We start from the raw sequence: 21,387 nt of genomic DNA, 5'->3' as shown, positions 1-21,387 counted from the left end.
ATAGGGAAGGATGCAAAGAGAACAAAGATTAACTTTTAATTGAGTTTATTTAATAACAATATACGTGTTTTTCTAATCGACCGACCACTGTCGTAGATCCTCTTATTCGCTCTGCGCCGCTCTCTTGCGCACCTCTGCTTGCTTACATCCGACGCCCACAGATGGCGGTATACAATGTTTTCATTGCTTAAATCTAACAAAAATAAAGGTTTTATTATAAGAAATCGTCTGTTAGTCCTTCGAATTTTTCACTGAACAACAAATAATTTTTTGTCCAAAAAGAAAACAGCTCATGACTATTGCAAACATATAAAATTGATAAAACGGATCTTAACTAACTAACTAACCATCACGCTGCTTTTCCGCAGGGGTAGGCAGAGATAATAGAATGCCACACCCTTTGTCTTTCCAAACATTCTTTGCCTCTTCCACGTTCATGCATCTCCTCATACATACCCATTGATTATTTTGACTCCTTACTTGACCGCTTTCAAGTATTTGGCATACCTTATCGTGTCAAGGGAAAACGGATCTTTATTCTTGTTTATCGGTTTTTCAGGCCTAGAAAGATGAAAATTGATTTTGTTTTCATTTTAGAAATTCAATCTTTTTACCTATGAATAAATTATCGACCTTCAGAAGGAAATAAAAAGAGGAGTATTTATGTTGAAAACAAAACTAGGTACCTACCAGTCTCGTAAGTTTCGCCATCAGTAAGAACATTTGTTTATGGTACGAACTAAAGTAAAACACGTGTTGTGTGAATTAATATTCTGTCTATTACGTTTCTATGGTAGTTCGAAGTGTCAAATTGTGTTATGTCAAAAGTGCTCGTGTTTTGCTGTTTTGATTGCTTTTATAAAAATTAACATATTACGATTTAAATCTGTGAGCTACAATTAAATAAAATGGTTAGAAAATTAAAGTTTCACGAACAAAAGCTTTTGAAGAAAGTTGACTTTATATCATGGAAGGTGGATAATAATTTGCATGAAGTACAGGTTATGAGAAAATTCTGCATACAGAAACGCGAGGATTACACGAAGTAAGTTGAAATTATACCTGCCCTAAACTACCTTTTTCCTTAACCTTCATTAATATCATCAATTTTTTTTAAATGTTCAAGTTCTATCTACCACCTGATTGCAAACAGCTATATATGGTATCAAACGTTTTGATCAATATCACTAGTCTGTTTTTGGTTGGTTGGAAGATATTGCTTTTTAGCAATAAGCCCGCCAATGTACTTATTTATTTTCTGTACATGAAGTTTAAATAAATAAATAAATAATTACCTTATTTGTCATGACCCACTCATAGCTCCTTCAACTTCCATACAATACGTGCTATTAGGTTTATATTTATTTAATACTACTTACTATCATCACGCCGTTTCTCCGCAAGGGTAGGCAGAGAGGATGGAATGCTACACTCTTCTGTCCTGACATACACTCCTCGCCTCCTTCACATCCATACATCAGACTCTTTCAATTCTTCATACATTCAGGCATCTCATCATACATTTTCAAATCCAATTAATTAAATAATTTTGTGACTCGGTTTTTTTTCAACAATGGCAGTCTTATTTTATCCTTATTTCTAGTAATATGTTCATGAAAAATTTTGTTTAACACTATTTTATCCTTAAAATATTTGGGTAATTTATTGTTTAACCCGTAAGCTGCGGATCGCATCTATTGTCGTTTTTTATAGAAGTACCGTTTACTGCGGATCGCATGCATAGTCGTTTTTCAACTTTACGTACTTATATCAACACCTATGGATAATTTTTTGCACTTAAATTTGGTTCGAGGCATGGATGAATCAGTTCTCTTTGATTTATTGTCATAAAATATCAAAATTATTTAAATTTAGTGTCAACTTTATCGTGAATACTTCTGGTCGGCTCGTGCTCCGCAGATACGACAGCCGCGTTTTCTATACAGCCGCCATACTTTGGGCCGCGAGTCCATAAAAGTTAATATTTTTGTGTAAATACACCATAAAAACATAATAAGTAAAGTGCATTGTGTACTGTAAACATCTATGATGGATATCCGAAAGTTTCACTACAAAAAATAGGCAAAAATATCCTTTTTTTTGTCAAAAATATTGTAATGTAAAAAATCCAGCACGGGACGGAATGTTTGACACTGGAAATCGAGCAGCTTAGAGGTTAAAAATTTAAAAATAAAGATTAGCAAATTTAATTTTAGTCTCTTTTTTATAGATAGATAACCAGTCGAGTTCTTCTCTCATTTTTTCTACATTATTATATTTATTTTTCTTGATTACTATTTTCATATATTTTTTTCATTTTATAGCTTTTATTTATTCTCTCTTTATTTCTACATTTGATAAAATGTCTATTCTTTTAACAGCTTTTATTTATTCTCCGCATATTTCTAGATATAATAAAATGTCCAGAGAGATTCGAGAGTTAGCGAGGAAAATTAAGGATATCGACGCAAAGCACCCCTTCCGGACACAGTGCAGCGCACAGTTGCTGGAGAAATTATACACCATGGGCTTGATAGCCACGAGATGGGACCTGAGTCTCGCCGACGGAGTGACCGCCACGTCATTCTGCAGAAGAAGACTCCCCATTATAATGTACAAAAGTAATGCCAACTAGAATATTTTATTTATATATTCTCAATATTATTAATATTTAAACGGATCCACGCGGCTCGCATAACCGTATGTGTTTTCACAAAACATTCCCTGTACGCGGCTGACATAACCATTTGTGTTTTTACTTTACTCCAAGTTTCGAACCTCAGTTCAACTTGGAGGGATTTTTTCATGGTGTGGAACTTTGGATAAAATAATACGTCAATCCTTGGCCTTATGACATCTGTTGAAATATCTGACTAAAAATTTGTAACATCACAAGGATAAATAAAAGAACAGATCCGTCATTTTTCTTGCGGTCGGTAATTAGTCCGCACCATTATCGTGCCCTATATCTGTCTCACTCTCGACGCTACGCATCGCCAGTGGGTAAGAGTGACACACGATGCTGCTTTGATTTATTTATGTTACGATCTTATTTGTTTATATTACGATATATTTCAAGAATAATGTGACACAAGTGTATTATAGAGTACCAAAAGGCACAATGAATCCCATTGAACGTTTTTGTTTAGGAAAATAAATAGTTTCTTAACTAAATACATGATGAAAATAATCATTTTAAAAACGGTGAAATACCGCCGCGTACGGGCGTCTCTCAGGTACAAAGTTGACGCGGTTAAAAGGTTAAACATTTTTTTAAATGATTTTACTTGAAGTTACTTAAACGTTTTTGCCATACTTTTTAAAATGCTTTATGAACGCACTATTGACTTTATGAGAGTTCATCGATAAGAGGTGCTGGACATTCAGCGGGAAGGACAAACCCTCCAAGCGAATGTCCTGAAGGAACTCAAGGTTACTTTGTGGGTAGTCATTTTTACTTTTATATTTTTATACAAAAACGTTAGTAATATTAATTCATAGCTACTCACCGAGATTTTTATGTCTAAATATTGATTTAACCTTAAGGTGGAGACTGACCGGAGCATTTCGTCGTAACGTAACACGTTACGACGCGAGCATTCAGGCAGTCAGTACACCGAGCCGAGCGCTCCATCCATAGTTACGGATGCTCGCCGCGAGCGATGTTACGACATACGAAATTCTCCGGTCAGTCTCCACCTTTACGAAGATATAATGAAACAAAAGATTAAGGGTTTTTTGGCTTGATATATCGCTCACTCCTTTCAAGAACGTCATAAATCAAAAATCGTGAATTTTGAGTTGTGCATGTTTTCGGAATGCCCAGAAAATGTACTTTATACCAGCAAAAGTGGCATATTTTAAACTTAATATTTACCCGCTACAGGGCAGAAAATGTTGTTTTTGCATTTTGAAGAAAAGGTATTGTTTAATTATTTTTTTAAATATACTAAATATTTTTCAAATGGAGAAAAAACCTTCAGGTTTTACCTAAAAAGATCTGCTGCGCAGTAAAAAGTTCAATAAGTGGCTTAATACTTATTTTTAATACATTGTATTATATTCTTAAACTTTAAAAACGTTCTCCTGAAAAATCAAGTATTTTTATTTATGACGTTCTTGAAAGGAGTGAGCGATATGTTGTTGCTGAAGTTAATTAGTGTATGAAGGAACATCTTAAAGGCAACAGTTTTCGATGGGATTTTTAAGAAAATCCAAAATGATTAGTTAGATGATATTTTATACGCCTTTTGCAAGAAAATTTTATTATAAAATTTTGATTCTACTTACTGCCATTTTTGCGACATCAGGCATAAACAATTATATAAATCGTTACAACATTGTGAGTGTGTCCAAGTACAGTTCACAAATCTGGATTTGTGATCTGTGCAGCTTTAAACAGTTGTGTGGACGAAGACGTCTCGTACAACCGTTTTTGAAGTTTTTTCTCATGTGTTATATTTTCTCATTTTTTATATTTTCTCTTTTGTTTATTTTAAATATGCTTCTTACCTTATGTTTTTCTCATTTATTTCTTTTGAGTATGCTTCTTGTCCCTCTTAATATACCTGTTTATTGTTTTTATATTTTGCCATGTATTAGTTTTGTAAAATCTTTTTTGTAACTTCATTTTTTGTGTTCCAGTCTTGTTAACTTTAATTCCATGTCCCAAAATGAGAAATAGAAATTACTCATCGGGAATATTACATGTATATATGACTAATGTATGTAATATTTTGTCCGCCTCCGTAGTGTAATGGTCAGCACGCTCGACTACCGTTCTGGAGGTCCCGGGTTCGATTCCCAGGGGGGTCAATTAAATATAAGTGATTTTTCACTCTATTATTTATTCCATATTACCCTGGACTGGTACCTGAAGCGGAGGGCTGATCACCTTTCCTTCATGTGTAAACGATCAAGATAACACTGCGTTTATATGAAGCAGTGCCCTATGCACCATTGTGGTGCGGATAAGGGTTTTATTATTATTATGTAATATGTTTTGAAATAAATAAATAAAAAAATATTAAAAAAATAAGTAAGAAATGTGCTGCCGCAATTTTGTGATACAAGCAGTCAAAAATAATCTAAACTTATGGTAATTATATTCTTTCCTTTCAGATAAAATGTCGGAGTCGGTGAAGAGTGCTACTAAACTAATACAACAGGGACATGTTCGCGTCGGACCAGAGCTGGTCAAGGATCCAGCTTTCCTCGTCACTCGGTCACTGGAAGACTTCGTCACCTGGGTGGACAATTCCGCCGTCAAGAGACATATCATGGAATACAATGATGCGGTGAGTTTAAGCCCACAATATATATGTGAAGGTCCTCACCAAAACGTTACATTTCCATTATAGATGATTTTAAGTAATCGGAAATTCTAGCTTGTAAAATTTTAACGTTTTGGTGCGATTTAATGATTTCATATTGACAACATTTTGAGTGTGTCCAAATACTTGTTCACAAAATCTGGATTATCTCCAATTACAGGAATTATTTCCATTTTTTCAAGTGTGTTTTGTTTTCTCATGTGTTGTGTTGGCGTTTCTCATGTGTGTGATTATAATCCAGGATTCGGGTCTCACATACTAATAAAAGAGTTTCTGCTCAATAAAAAGCTTATTTTCATCTCGCCAATAGATGTCTCTAGTAAAGTTCTAGTGATTCAAGAACAATGTTTAAAAATTGGTTCATATAATTAGAACTTCCATGAATTTGAGTAGTGTGGTTGTCAATAATGGGTAGAATTGGTGAATGTTACACATGTGTAAAGTAATCACTATGACGGTCGTCAGCCCTGTAAATGCCCAGACTTCCATATTCTTCTTTGTCTTTGATGAGATGTCAAAAAATAATATGATTTCATGTTGGTTTAGCACAAGATTGGTCACGTTAATTACAATTTCTATAGAATACAGTAAACAGAACAAATTTGCATTTAAAGGATTTTCTTGTGCAATATTGGAAATGTAAAGGTAGGGACTGACCGGAGCATTTCGCCGTAACATAACGTCGTAACATCGCTCGCGGCGAGCATCAGCGAGCATCTGAAACTATGGATGGAGCGCTCGGCTCACTGTACTGACTGCCTGAATGCTCGCATCGTAACGTGTTACGTTACGACGAAATCGCTCCGGTCAGTCCCTACCATAATGTTATGGTGAGGACCTCCACATATCACAATCTTACTAAGGTTGCTATTTTAATAGCTGTTTTCTTGGGGTGGTTACTTGCTTATTTTGTTAACGAATTTAACGCGGAGAAAATACCATAAAAATGAGGATGTTTTAAATGTCACAAGGGCAGACGTCATGGTATAGTTTTTTTTTCAAGCTTTTTCTGCCCATATCTTCAAAACTTAAACGAACAGAAAAAGTATTAATTGCATTCACATAATTTTGAGTGTGTCCAAATCCTTGTTCACAAATCTGGGTTTCTCCACTTAGGAGTTGAAAAAATATATGTATATATTTTTTTTTATAAAAATGTTAATAATGTTAGTATATAACCACTCACCGAGATTTTTATGTCTACCGGTTTCGAGACATACCCGTCTCTTTGTCAGGACAATCACTACCACAGCATGCAAACAATACTACCCTTCACCACCATAGCACCATTTACACACTCAAAACTACACAATATGTCTAACACATGCGATTTTTGGTCGACCCGAAGACCAACATGCACTAAAGGTTTCAGCACAGACATGCGTTACGAGCCGAGGTAAAACATGCATTAGTGCATAGCCACAAAGTAAATGCTTTAAATATTAATAATATTGAGAATAATATATTTTTATTTTTATCTCAACGTAGATGAAGAAGAATATGGAAGTCTATGGGGTCTATTTACAGGGCTTAAACCTGTCAAATTCCCGTAGCATTCACCATTCTTACCATAATTGAAAACCACACTACTCAAATTTCTTAAGTTGTATTTATCCTTCAACTGCTTATGACAGTTCGTAAGCCCTGTAAATACCCAGACTTCCATATTCTTCTTCATCCATGTCAAGATATCAATATAAAAAAGAATGGTTCAAAGTTTTTTTTAGTGCAAACGGTTTATTTATTTTTGTGCTCTTAATTATACGCCAAAATAATGATTTGAATTTTTTTTCATAACTCATTTTTTTTCTTTTTCTTTTTCACATGTTTTTTTCTTTCTTTTTTTTTTACAGAGAGATGACTTTGACATGATGTGAGAATGTACAAACTGGATCGTGAAACAGAAATACAAATTACTCTTCCTTTAAAAATAAATATATTCCTTACAAATTATTTTGTTTTATTTTTTAATTATTCGCTGTTTTCGGCCACGCATTGCTGTGGCTCAGTCTGGTTAAATGGAAAAGGAATAATAAAAAAAACACACATTTCTTATATAATTTCACAATGCTTGTTAACTAATTAAAATATCAAATATCTGAAACAACGCAACGGAAGTGACAGCACTGTCAAAAGGTACCCTATCCGTCACAATGTTGTGAATTGCTTGCATCGCTGTTAATCTTAACAGATGTCACTGCCATTGCGATATAAAATATGTTAAATATATTTATATCTGTATATAAAAACACATCGCTCACTCCTTTCAACAACGTCATATGTCAAAAAACTTGATTTTTCAGGAGATCGTTTTTAAAGTCTTAAAATATAATGAAATGTATTAAAAATAAATATCAAGCCACTTATTGAACTTTCTACTGTGCAACGGATCTTTTTAGATAAAACCTGAATGTTTTTTCTCCATTTGAAAAATATTTGACATACATATTTAAAAAAATAATTAAACAATACCTTTTCTTCAAAATGCAAAAACAACACTTTCTGCCCTGTAGCGGGTAAATATTAAGTTAAAAATATGCCGCTTTGGCTGGGATATAGTACATTTTCTGGGGATCCCAAAACATGCGCAACTGAAACTTGACGATTTTTGATATATGATGTTGTTGAAAGGAGTGAGCGACATGTCTTTTCGAATGCAACGTTGTGCCAAAATTTTAAAGGAGGCGTTGCATGCATCTGGTAGAAGCAATGAATGTTTACAAAAACAAGAGTGGTGTGGCATTCTATTCTCTCCGCCTACCTCTGTCGTAAATGGTGCAATAGTTAATTAGTTAGTTATAGAGACATCTATTGAGAATGTGAATGAACACTTTGATGTTACTTTTTATTCAAAATACACGTATAGTTTCCACATTATTCATGCAGCGTTTAATTTGTAGAACTTTATTTTAATTTATATATTAACCTGTCTGGGTGTGAGTTTCTCCGGACAAAACTGTATCTGAGGAGTGAATTTGTTTTTGTTTTTTTTTTTACTTTTAAATTTTTATGTTATAGTCGATGCTATAAGCAACATGTTTTCTTGAATAAACAAAGATATTTACCCCAGTAAACATGATTTATATCAAAATTATCGAAATATCGATAAATCATGTTTTTAACATGTTTTGATATAAATCGTGTCATAAATCATATTTTGTATCGGCCGTACATGTACGTCCAAACTCCTTTGAGAAAAGTTTGGTATGGCCGTACATGTACGGCCATACTCCCGGACAGGTTAAAATCAAACACTAATTAGAATTACTAAGTATTTTATTATTTTAATGTGTTTTTAATAATAAAATACAATTAAGTAGACTCTAAAAATTAGTTTACATTACTTTGCGTGATTTGAAACTTTTAAGATTTAAAATTTTTACTTTGAATTATTATTATTTTTTTTATTTTTACTTTTAAATTTTTACTTTAAAATTTTTATTTCAGCACGCTCGGCTACCGTTCTGGAGGTCCCGGGTTCGATATCCAAGGGGGGTAAAATAAATATAAGTGATTTTTTCACTGTAATATTTATTCAATATTACCATGGACTGGTACCTGAAGCGGAGGGCTGATCACCTTTCCTTCATGTGTAAACGATCAAGATAACACTGCGTTTATATGACACAGTGCCCTAGCACCATTGGGGTGCGGATAAGGGTTTTAATTTAAAAAAAAAATTACTTTGCGTGACAGTTGGCATGCATCTCTAATAGGTACAGGATTGTCAGTTGAATAAAACAATAAACGTTTAAAAAATAGAAACATTTATTACATAATATAAAAATAGGCTAATTTTATACATAGTTAAGATAAGTAGTACATAAATATAATTATCATATATTTGGTGGACAATTATCAACGTGGTATGTATAATTTTGGTATAAATCTTTGAATTGTTTATAAGTTTTTTGCTTAGAATAATATATTTAATTTTTCTTTTTCAAAAGTTCTTCCGTGTGACAAGGTTATGTTCCATCAAAAGTTGACACATTGTTGTCGGGTGGTTTATTCATCAGTTCCGACCCTAATTAGTAAGATAATTAGGGTCGTAAACTAATCACAAGTACTAACCGCAAACCCAATTCCGATCCGTACAATGTTTTTTGGCATCTCACGCTCTACCAAAAGTAAGCAAATAGAAAGCTTAGCGTCTCCCGCTCTCGATTTTTGATTGACCGTGATTTTTTTACCTCTAACGACTGTCAGAGACAAGCAAAATGATCTAAACCAGTTTGATTTGCAGCATAGTATTGATTATGTCTCTTTGCTTAGAGTACTTTCAATGCTGGCAGTATTTTTACTAGTCAATGCATTGTTTGCGGGAAACGCTTTAAAGCGTCTTTTACATAGAGAGCGGTAGACGCTTATAAGCATACAAGCCCAATTGGGGCGTTAATAATTAAAATAAAAAAATAAGTAGTCGATTTTTTATGAAAACTCGTTTTCCTTGGGATAAATGTTTGGGGAATCGGAACATTGTTTTTCCCCAGTTTGGGGAATTTGACCTAGATTTTCGCGGAATTCTGAAAATCAGCATTGGCATTGCTTCCAATCTAATATTACTTTTTACTTTAGCCCTTATCCGCACCCAATGGTGCATAGGGCACTGCATCGAATTGACGCAGTGTTATCTTGATCATTACTCACATGAAGGCAAGGTGATCACTCTTGCGCTTCAGGATAATATTAAATCAATCCAGGGTAATATTAAATAAATATTACAGTGTAAAATCATTAATATTTATTTTCACCCCCCCGGGAATCGAACCCGGGACTTCCAGCACGGTAGCTAAACACGCTGACCATTACACCACGGAGGCGGACAACAGTATACTCCTTCTGAATCTTATTTTTAATCCACATACATGAATGATCTTTGTGATTTTCACATATTACAATCATAAGCTTTGTTAATGATACTGTAGTAATCTAAGGAAACACACGGAAGACAGTCTATGAAAAAGATAAATATATATATCTAAACTGTGAAAAGAAATAAAACTAATTTATACCAATCTAAATAATCACTAAAGCCTCAGAAAATACGAATTTCAACATGAGAATTAATAATTTTAAATTAATTTATTCTATCAGACACTGGATATTTTATCCTATGGCTGACATATCGCTCACTCTTTTCAACAACGTCATATATCAAAAATTGTTAATTTTCACTTGTGCATGTTTTTGGAATGACCAGAAAACGTACTATATCCCAGCAAAAGCGGCATATTTTTAAGTCAACATTTACCCGCTACAGGGCAGAAAGTGTTGTTTTTGCATTTTGAAGAAAAGGTGTTGTTTAGTTATTTTTTTTAAATACACTAAATATTATTCAAATGGAGAAACAACATTCAGGTTTTACCTAAAAAGATCTGTTGCACAGTAAAAAGTTCAATAAGTGGCTTGATATTTATTTTTAATAAAGTTTATTGCATGTATTTTTAAACTTTAAAAACAATCTCCTGAAAAATCAAGTTTTTTGATATATGACATTGTTGAAAGGAGTGAGCGATATATTAAAATACATTATAGGTCAAAATCAAGGCAATATGGATGTTCGATAATGGGTAGAATGGTGAACATCACGCAAGTGTATAAAGTAATCACTTAAGCCAGCCAAATGCCAGATCATAAGCCCTAGAATGCTCCCACATTCATCTTCCCTTAGTTTAAAAACCTGTCGGGTTGTGGTTCTGTGGTTAGTGTCGCGGACTCTTAAGTCAGAGTTTCTCGGCTCGAACCCACTCTACCCCAATTTCTAATAATGAGACGCTTAGGCTCACAGAAATAGTATAAAATTGTAGTTTTTTCGTAAATAATTTAAAATAAACAAATATTTCTCTTTTTTTAAATAAAAAAACAGGCGCTTCATCTCACTGAGACATTAATGATATACAAAAATTCATCATAATAATTTTTACTCTTCGTGTCGCTTCCTATCTTAAAAAAAACAAAGGTAACACTTAATTCTTAGGTATACAAATAGACAAAAACTTAACATGGAATTCGCAAACTGAAAACACAACAAAAAATACCGTCAAATATAAAACAACATGTAACATATTATGTATATTAAAAGCCTTGTCAACATTGTGGTATGGTAATATAACACTCTCCTTATCATTCATCGTTCACATTGTGTAATACCACTTTTAAAAAACACTAATTCATCAGGTCATTAAAATGAAACTCTGTATCATTTCCAAACTGCGGAATGCATCGAAACACATGTCACAATAGATTTTAAGAAATAGTGGTATTTGCTAAGTAAAACTTTAATTAAAAATGTATAGTTACCATGGAATAGGCTGCCGAATCAATTAATGAAATTTAATTTTTATAGTTAAATCATAACGTTATTCCACAAAGTTGATGCTAAATCATGAAATGATTTTATTTCATCAGTGGTAGATGAAAAAAGCTGTTCATTGAGTATATCATAGTCGTACAGGGGTAAGTAACCAACTACCAAAACGTAAAATGTTCAGGAGGGCCATTTAAGTCACTTTTGCTTGGCAAGAAAATAAACTTCAATGCAGTTAGTCATTTTTAACAAGTAAATATATTATACTTCCAAGTTTAAAATCCTTTGGTATTTTTCAGGGCAATACATATTAAGCTAGTAAGATATCAAATAGTAATTGATCACGTTTTTGTAAAAAATGCACTTGGTCACTTTTTCCTGTATGACTACGATATAGTCTACAATGTAGCTGTTAGGTACTGACTGAGACTGACGCAAGGAAAAATATTAAAATATACATGGCTAAATAAATCAATCTTGATATGGCACTTTGACTAGTCGATTATACGGCGAGTTTTTGGAATTTAGCTCTTAAGTCAATAAAAGACACGATTATGTAGAACTTGAGGAGTGTCCACGCTTTAGCTGTTTTCAGGTACAGCATTTCTATTACAGACTTTGTTTGGTTGAGGCGCTGGTTGTACACGGAGACGAGGCAACACTTGGTCATGACGCGGAAGCCGCACATCATGTGGCTGGTCCGGAGCGCGTACTCGATGCCCCGGATGTGATCGTTGGTCTTCAGGATGAGCAGGGCCTGGCGATCGATGTTTTGGAGACAGGCTGCTATTTGATCCACCACGGCGGGAAGCTGGTTCTTTATCGTGGCTCTCTGGGAAAAAATAAGATTTTTAGTAACAATATACATAGATAAAACAATATAGGGTAATAATAATAATAATTTGGATAATTTGTATGGCGCCATTTTCGTAAAATACTACCTCAAGGGCCCTTATAAAGACATGGATAATAATAATAATAATAAGATGTTGCTGATAATGATATTAAAAAAAATTATGGATTAAAACGTCGTCAATCAATCTCGGGCCGTCAAGTCTGGAGCGGGGAAAAGATGAGCCGACAAATTAAAACGCCTTCCTCTTGTTCCCATGGGCTGGAGAATGGCCAAGGTGTTGCCTGTATGTTTTCTAGGGATGGAATGATTGATAAAGACATAGAAAGGAGAGTGAATGCTGGGAACAGAGTGAATGGTGCACTAAAATCAGTTTTAGCAAATAAAAATCTATCAGGAAGGCTAAACTGGCAGTACACAACGGAGTTCTGGTCCAACCCTTATGTATGGAAGTGAAGCATGGAGTTGGCAAAAGAAGGATGAAAGCAGACTGAATGCAGTCAAAATGCGATCCCTCAGACGAATGTGTGGCAAAACGATGTTTGATAGATGTTCGAATGATGAAATAAGGAAAGAATGCAAGGCTGGGATACATAGTATTATCGATAAAATTAAGATTAGTGTGTTGAGATGGTTTGGACATGTGGAACGTATGAGTGAGGAAACAACGGTTAAACAAATTTATGAAGCGAATGTAGTTGGGAAAAGAGGTAGAGGAAGACCGAGGAAAACTTGGCACAATCAGGTATGTCAAATACTTGAAAGCGGCCGGGTCAGGAGTCGTAATAATCGTCGAGTATGTATTAGGAGATGCATGAATGTAGAAGAGGCGAAGAATGTTTGCAAAGACAGAGTGGTGTGGCGTTCGATTCTCTCTGCCTACCCCTGCGGAGAAGCAGCGTGATATAGATAAAACTCTCCTTATCACCTTATCTACATAAACACAATACGAAATATACAACAATACAATAGACACAATGGATACAATATCTTATATCGATCTAGATCTGTTATATAGTTAATTTTTTGTGTTATTCGTCTTGTCATATTTTCTAAATAAGTCACCACTAAATCTGATAGATCTTTACGATCTATAATCAATTTTTGTCAACTGCATACCCTCTTTTGCACATCCTGTTTTCAATTTAAATCTTTCTTTTCAAAAAATTGGACATACCCACACTAAATGAGGGACATTCCTCCCATTAATGAATATGTATCCGTATTATATGTATTTTGGAGAAATAAAATACTTTGTTTTTTGACCCACACACATTTTTATTAAAAACCGACTAGTTTCGGCAACAACCTGTAGCCCTATTCAGGGTTTATTTTATGACTATATATCGCTCACTCCTTTCAACGACGTCATATATCAAAAAAACTTGATTTTTCAGTAGATCCTTTTTAAAGTTTAAAAATATAATGTAATGTATTAAAAATAAATATCAAGCCACTTTTTTAACTTTTTACTGTGCAACAGATCTTTTTAGGAAAAACCTGAATGTTTTTTCTCCATTTGAAAAATATTTAGTATATTTCAAAAAATAATTAAACAATACCTCTTCTTCAAAATGCAAAAACAACACTTTATGCCCTGTAGCGGGTAAATATTAAGTTAAAAATATGCCGATTTTGCTGGGATATAGTACATATTCTGGGCATTCCGAAAACACGCACAAAAGAAAATTGACAATTTTTGATAAATGACGTTGTTAAAAAGAGTGAGCGATATGTCATCCATAAGGTAAAACATCCAGCGTCATGCACAACTGAAAATTGACGATTTTTGATTTATGACGTTCTTGAAAGGAGTGAGCGATATGTGAAACACTAACATTGTGATTTTCCATTTTATAATTCAAATGTAACTTTGTTTTAAAATCACGATAGTAATATCATTTTAATTCAATTATAAGTTTAAAATTACTATAGAAAAATAGATTTTGTGGAGAAGATATTACAATGATCCACAAAGTTAATGCTTTAAATATTCAAAATATAATATCCGTATTTCCCGCTCCTCAGAACATCGGCTATAGAACGAACGTGGAACTGACCTCTTCTTCACCAGGTGTGACGTTTCCGATTCCCTCCACTATGGAGGTCCACAGCCTCCCAGACACGATGCAGGCGAGCGCCGCATACATGTTCCCCGTGATGCCCAACTGCTCGGCGTGGTGCTTCATCCCGGGCTGGTCCTTGTTGATAATGGACAGCCAGAACTGGGAGTAGTGGTAGCGGAAGTTATCCGTCAGGGTCTGGAAACAAAACAACTTTTGATTCTTCTTTCTAACCCTTATCGGCCTCTGTAGTGTAATGGTCAGCACGCTCGGCTACCGTTCTGGAGGTCCCGGGTTCGATTCCCAGGGGGGTCAATTAAATATAAGTGATTTTTCACTCTATTATTTATTCCATCTTACCCTGGACTAGTACCTGAAGCGGAGGACTGATCACCTTTCCTTCATGTGTAAACGATCAAGATAACACTGCGTTTGTATGATGCAGTGCCCTATGCACCATTGGGGTGCGGATAAGGGTTCGAAATGAACCCTTATCGGCACCCAATGGTGCATAGGGCACTGCTTAGTATTGAGGCAGTGTAATCCTTGATCATTACTTACATGAAGGGAAGGTGATCACTCCTGCGCTTCAAGAAACAGACTAGGGCAATATTAAATAAATATTATAGAGTAAAATCACAAATATTAATTTTCACCCCTCTTCCCTGGGAATCGAACCTGGGACCTCCAGTACGGTAGCTAAACACGCTAACCATTACACCATGGAGGCGGACAAAACTAACTAAACTTATTAATATTGAATGGGAGGCAGATTGGCAGAGTATAACTAAGGCCGAGGTCAAAGAAAAAACCGCTCGCAAATAATGTGTTAGTTACATTATTTTTTGACATCTCAACATAGATGAAGAGAATATGGAAGGTTGGACCATCATAGGCTGGTTTAAGTGATCACTTTACACGTGTAACGTTCACCAATTCTACCCATGATTGACAACCACACTACTTAAATTCTTGGAACTTCTAGATATACTGATTAATATTATTTTTTGACATCTCATCAAAGATGAAGAATATGGAAGACTGGGCACTTACGGGGCTGACAATCGTCAAAGGCTGGTTTAAGTGATCGCTTTACACACGTGTAACATTCACCAATTCTACCCATTATTGACAACCACACTACTCAAATTCTTGGAAGTTCTATATATATGAACCAATTCAGAAACATTGTTATTGAATCACTAGAACTTCACTAGAGACATCTATTGGTATTTTATTTTTTGATGAGATGTCAAAAATTAATATGAAAATTAACTCCTATAATTGGAGATGGTTAAGATTTGTGAACAAGTATTTGGACACACTCAAAATATACTGATTAAACTCGAAACATTGTGGTTGAATCACTAGAACTTCACAAGGGAACTTTTTACTGAGCAGAAACCCTTTCATTTGTGAACAAGTATTTGGGCACACTCAAAATGTTGAAAATGGGTTAATTCTTCAGTAGTATTAAATCATTACTCAGAGTGGCTATAAGATAGCTATGATGAAAGCTAACCACTCCCTTTTACGGGATAAAACTCCACGATTTATACGAATAATATTCCCAGAAGATAACTAACCGCATACAAACCGTGGTCAAGTAGATAGACGGTTATGTCCTTATCCCCCGGATCTTTCTTCACCAGGATGTTCCCGGGATGGGGGTCGCTGTGCACGAAGCCGTTTATGAATATCATGTTGGAATACAGGTCCCCTAGTTTTCTGCACAGGTCGTAGGGGTCAATTTTGTTTGCCTGCAATCAGCGTATCAAACACATAATATTGATTTATTTACTGACGGTACAAGAATAGTTTTAAACAATGTAATAAACAACATGTAATACCAAAAAGAAGTAGTAAAAATAATTAATATTAAAATAATAAATAATCTATAATCAAAGCGAAGGATTATTATAAAAGCCTTTTAAATTGCACATAGAAATATAATAATAATAATAATGGTCGGAAAACAATTAAGGTTTTCTTTAATAATATTAATTTCTAAGACTAAGAAGTGACAATAATAATTGATAAAATTCAATTTCTTGAATGTTTTTTGCAGATACTTTTTGGCACATTTTTCTCCAACCGGTTTCGACAAGAACATTGTCATCATCAGGGTTACACATCGCTCACTCTCTTCAAGAACGTCATAAATAAAAAAACTTGATTTTTCAGGAGAACGTTTTTAAAGTTAAAAAATATAATGCAATGTATTAAAAATAAATATCAAGCCACTTATTGAACTTTTCACTGTGCAACGGATCTTTTTAGGTAAAACATGAATGTTTTTTCTCCATTTTCAAATATTTAGTATATTTAATAAAATAACCTAATTTACATAAAACATTAACTAAGTACATATATAGTTTTTTTTTACATTTTTAATTTATTTTTAACTTTTTACTCCACAACAGATCGTTTAAGGTAAAATCTGAAGGTTTTTTCTCCATTTGAAAAATATTTAGCATATTTAAAAAAATAATTAAACAATACATTTTCTTCAAAATGCAAAAACAACACTTTCTGCCCTGTAGCGGGTAAATATTTAAGTTAAAAATATGCCCCTTTTGCTGGGATATAGTACATTTTCTGGGCATTCCGAAAACACAACTGAACAACTGACAACTGAAAATTGACAATTTTTGATTTATGACGTTCTTGAAAGAAGTGAGCGCCATATACTCACCATCAGAGTTACAAAGTAAAAAAATCAACTCTATAAAACAAAAAATCAAAGTTGTTTTACATTATAAAGTTGATAAAATTCATGTTTTCTACAGACAGTTCTTAGTGAAATTGCATTTTACATAAGAATCAAACAACTTAATAGCTTTTACAAAAAGAAGGAATTATTTAACGTTTTTTTATGAATATTGTATATTAATCTCTTTGTTAACGTCTTAACTATACGTACGCAATTATCCAACCCCTTTGCCAGCGGTCCGCAGACATAAAAAACACCCGTCAGAAATGTGTTAATTCACTCGACTGGTGATGTTGGGCGGGAAGGGTAATTTTACCTTTTCACTCGACTCATCGTAAATTGCGTGTAAGTTATTTCTTCTGTTTGTTTGTTTGTTCTGTCCGCCTCCGTAGTGTAATGGTCAGCACGCTCGGCTATCGTTCTGGAGGTCCCGGGTTCGATTCCCAAGAGGGGTAAAAGAATAATAAGTGATTTTTTTCACTGTTATATTTATTCAATATTAACATGGACTGGTACCTGAAGCGGAGGGCTGATCACCTTTCCTTCATGTGTAAACGATCAAGATAACACTGCGTTTATATGACACAGTGCCCTATGCACCATTGGGATGCGGATAAGGGTTTTATTATTTTATTATTAATAAGTTATTTTTACGCATGACTTTTGCGGCATCTTTTGATCTCATATCGATGTATATATAGTATGGTTGAATGTTATCACTTCTTTTCAGAGATGTTTATCTCTTTTATGAGTGCGAATCCGCCCGCAGATAGTGTGTTAATAGATAGTATTACTTGCCTTCATATAATTCAAATCGTTGACTTGTCCACCGCTGATGTACTCCATGACCAAAACCCGGTCGGTGCTGTACTCCCAGAAAATTTTCGGCACTTTGAGCCAAGGGTAGTTTGTGAACATGCCAGCGACCTTCTCCGAGTTTCGTCCCTCCTCGAGGAAGTCCAGCTCGTGGAAGATGTTGAACTTGGTCTCGTTCACCAGCCACTGCATGCTGAAGTCCGTGAAGACCCAGGACATGAGCTTCACGAGCATTTCCATGGAGCGGATGTCGGCTTTGGTGTTCTTCTTCACGTAGTGATGCTGGACTTTCACGGCCACCAGGGTGCCGTCTTTCAATTTGGCTCTGTGGACTTGGGCTAGGGAAGCCGTCCCCAGTGGGGCGGGGTCGAATTCTACAAATAGTTCTTCCGGCTGAAAAAGACAAATATTTTCAATAATATTTTCATTTATTTTTTATTTAATATATTTACATTTTTATTTATAATATAATACATTTGAAATATTTATACATATGGAAAACTTTTATATTTCGATTCGCTGTGCTATATTGTCCGCCTCCGTAGTGTAATGGTCAGCACGCTCGGCTACCGTTCTGGAGGTCCCAGGTTTGATTCCCAAGGGGGGTAAAATAAATAGAAGTGATTTTTTCACTGTAATATTTATTCAATATTACCATGGACTGGTACCTGAAGCGGAGGGCTGATCACCTTTCCTTCATGTGTAAACGATCAAGATAACACTGCGTTTATATGACACAGTGCCCTATGCACCATTGGGGTGCGGATAAGGGTTTATTATTATTTTATTATATTTAATATCGGGTTGTGGTCTGATTCGATACCTCACATACTGATATAAGAGTTTCTGCTCAATAAAAAGCTTCTTTTCATCTCACCAGTAGATGTCTCTAGTGAAGTTCTAGTGATTCAAGAACAATGTTTCTGAATTGGTTCATATATAAAGGACTTCCAAGAATTTGAGTAGTGTGGTTGTCAATAATGGTTAATGTTACACGTGAGTCTAAGTGATCACTTAAACCAGCCTATGACGGTCGTCAGCCCCGTAAATACCTAGACTTCCATATTCTTCTTCATCTTTGATGAGATGTCTAAAAATAATATGAAAATTAACTCCTTGAATTGGAGATAATCCAGATTTGTGAACAAATATTTGGACACACTTAAAATGTCGCTTTAAATATTGATGATATTGAAAATATATCTAGATATATTGATCAAATTCGTAACACAGTATGCGAGAGCTCACAATAGCCATCTATGGTGGGATGAGGAAAGATTTTTATTAAGCAGAGACACTTTCCATATGTGATGTCCGAATCCTGAATTATATTCACATACTTGAGAAACGCTTGAAAACGTGATTTTTAGTTCCCTTTTCCATTTTCCTATTTCTTTTAAATGTGTAACTCACTTAGTACATATTTTCTAACTTTTTCATTTTCATCTTTTCATTTTTAGTTTTCTGTTAGAATCAAATATTTGTAGTTTATATTAGCACTTTTAATCTAATTTTATTTCTGATAATATCCATTGTATTCTTGCCAGTCCCCTTTACTATGACCTAAAATATAATGTATACCCACACACAGGCCATGCCTTTGTGGGATATTTTTTTTGTATTATGTTATGTTTTTTTTTGTATGTGTATTTATATTATATTGTGAAATGCAACAGAATTTAAAATAATAATAATAATAAATCCCTTACCGCACCCCAATGGTGCATAGGGCACTGCTTCATATAAACGCAGTGTTATCTCGATCGATTACACATGAAGGAAAGGTGATCAGCCCTCCACTTCAGGTACCAGTCCAGTGTAATATTGAATAAATATTAGAGTGAAAAAATCACTTATATTTATTAAACCCCCCTGGGAATCGAACCCGGGACCTCCAGAACGGTAGGCGAGCATGCTGACCATTACACTACGGAGGCGGACAAAATAAAGTAAAATATAAATATAATATTTTTTGACATCTCATCAACGATGAAGAAAAAATATGGAAGTCTGGGCATTTAGTGAAGTTCAAGTAATTCAAGAACAATGTTTCTGAATTGGTTCATATATAAAGAACTTCCAAGAATTTGAGTAGTGTGGTTGTCAATAATGGGTAGAATTGATGAATGTTACACGTGTGTAAAGTGATCACATAAACCAGCCTATGATGGTCGTCAGCCCCGTAAATGCCAGGACGCCCTTCATCTTTGATGAGATATCAAAAAATATAATGAAAAATACCCCTATAATTGGAGATAATCCAGATTTGTGAACAAGTATTTGGACACACTCAAAATGTTGTAAAAAAAATATTATTGCTTATAATTTGACCGAAATAATTTAAAAAAATAACTCATAATTGGAGATAAATCTGTGAACAAGTATTTGGACACACTCAAAATGTAGTTAACTTACGTCTTTCTTCAAGTCTTCCTTAATAACTTTATACAGCTGGTCAATCGTGTTCGATGGGGCATCTTTGTGAAGAACTTTCATAGTATCCACATACTCTTGAGGCAGCAGATAATCCAAGCAGCCGATGTGCTGCCCGACCTTAATATAAACCCCCCCATTCGTCTGCGCGAGATTAAGAAGCTTCTGGGCGGCAATCTTATGTACCTTATTCCTAAGTTCGTAATATTCATCGCTAGTATTATCCAAGCCCTTATTATAAAGCTTGGTTTGATACAAATATCCTATGTCCACGACGGTGGCCGTCGATCTGGCGATCCTGACTAGTGCAATGGCATTTAATTCGTAGTTATTTCGATGCAAACTCACGACAGTGCCGACGACGGACGCGCCGACGGCTCCGTAAATCAACGCTCTTCGAAACATCACTGAATTAAACTAAGCGTAAACTATCTTAAATACTAACTTATGCCAAAGAGCACTTTGAGCTTAAATATTTGAATACAAATATTTGCGCACCTCGGACATAATGTTACATCACATTTTTTGAAAATGACAGCGGGACTGTCAAAACACAATATTCATAATGTTGCCATCTTATGTATTTAAAAATACCTACCTAGGCGAAAACGTGAAGCGTACCTACCCATGACGTTATATGGAATTTACATTTACTAAGAGTAAAGAATATAATTATATTGAGCGATGTTGTCAATATTTGCCGTCTTAACAAATATATTGCGCGAATGGTTGGTCTTTTAAGACATTTTAGAATACAGGAGAATTTTTTTCATTAGTGACATCTGTTCAAATTTCACAAAACTAGTGTCGGTTTGTGGTCCCGTGGTTAGTGTCGTGGACTCTTGAGTCATAGTTTCTGGCTTCGA

The 21,387-nt window shown here is 34.6% G+C and overlaps 2 protein-coding genes across 2 annotated transcripts; one reads left to right on the top strand and one right to left on the bottom strand.

Annotated features, from left to right (window-relative positions):
- Positions 1 to 777: 777 nt before the first annotated feature.
- Positions 778 to 7,283, top strand: LOC148307275 (U3 small nucleolar ribonucleoprotein IMP3). The gene is made up of 4 exons (XM_088263636.1): positions 778 to 1,045; positions 2,410 to 2,621; positions 5,122 to 5,297; positions 7,187 to 7,283. Exons 1-4 carry the CDS (start codon positions 909 to 911, stop codon positions 7,208 to 7,210), a joined length of 549 nt encoding a protein of 182 aa, XP_088119762.1. The 5' UTR covers positions 778 to 908; the 3' UTR covers positions 7,211 to 7,283.
- Positions 7,284 to 9,266: 1,983 nt separating this feature from the next.
- On the bottom strand, positions 9,267 to 21,066 carry LOC148307274 (aarF domain-containing kinase 1-like). Its single transcript, XM_088263639.1, has 6 exons — positions 20,504 to 21,066; positions 18,071 to 18,481; positions 16,146 to 16,319; positions 14,557 to 14,757; positions 11,809 to 12,475; positions 9,267 to 9,528 (listed from the first exon to the last, which is right to left on the bottom strand). The coding sequence occupies exons 1-5, from the start codon at positions 20,924 to 20,926 to the stop codon at positions 12,146 to 12,148; spliced, it is 1,539 nt and encodes a 512-aa protein (XP_088119765.1). The 5' UTR covers positions 20,927 to 21,066; the 3' UTR covers positions 9,267 to 9,528; positions 11,809 to 12,145.
- Between the last annotated feature and the right edge of the window lie 321 nt (positions 21,067 to 21,387).

The sequence above is a fragment of the Brachycentrus maculatus genome, unplaced genomic scaffold, assembly GCF_059751285.1.
Source record: "Brachycentrus maculatus isolate JH-2025_06_01 unplaced genomic scaffold, ASM5975128v1 h1tg000202l, whole genome shotgun sequence".
Taxonomy (NCBI): Eukaryota; Metazoa; Arthropoda; class Insecta; order Trichoptera; family Brachycentridae; genus Brachycentrus; species Brachycentrus maculatus.
Note: the sequence above shows the minus strand (reverse complement) of the source record. Positions and strands in the feature narration are given on the sequence as shown.

What these genes read in the sequence shown, in the direction of transcription:
- LOC148307275 (XM_088263636.1), top strand. Translation starts at nt 909, where the DNA reads ATGGTTAGAAAATTAAAGTTTCACGAACAAAAGCTTTTGAAGAAAGTT. An exon ending in CCCCATTATAATGTACAAAA is followed by an intron (nt 2,622 to 5,121) that starts GTAATGCCAACT and finishes CTTTCCTTTCAG; the next exon opens with ATAAAATGTCGGAGTCGGTG. An exon ending in TCATGGAATACAATGATGCG is followed by an intron (nt 5,298 to 7,186) that starts GTGAGTTTAAGC and finishes TTTTTTTTACAG; the next exon opens with AGAGATGACTTTGACATGAT.
- LOC148307274 (XM_088263639.1), bottom strand. Translation starts at nt 20,926, where the DNA reads ATGTTTCGAAGAGCGTTGATTTACGGAGCCGTCGGCGCGTCCGTCGTC. An exon ending in AGGAAGACTTGAAGAAAGAC is followed by an intron (nt 18,482 to 20,503) that starts GTAAGTTAACTA and finishes TGTCTTTTTCAG; the next exon opens with CCGGAAGAACTATTTGTAGA. An exon ending in TTGACCACGGTTTGTATGCG is followed by an intron (nt 14,758 to 16,145) that starts GTTAGTTATCTT and finishes TTTTGTTTCCAG; the next exon opens with ACCCTGACGGATAACTTCCG.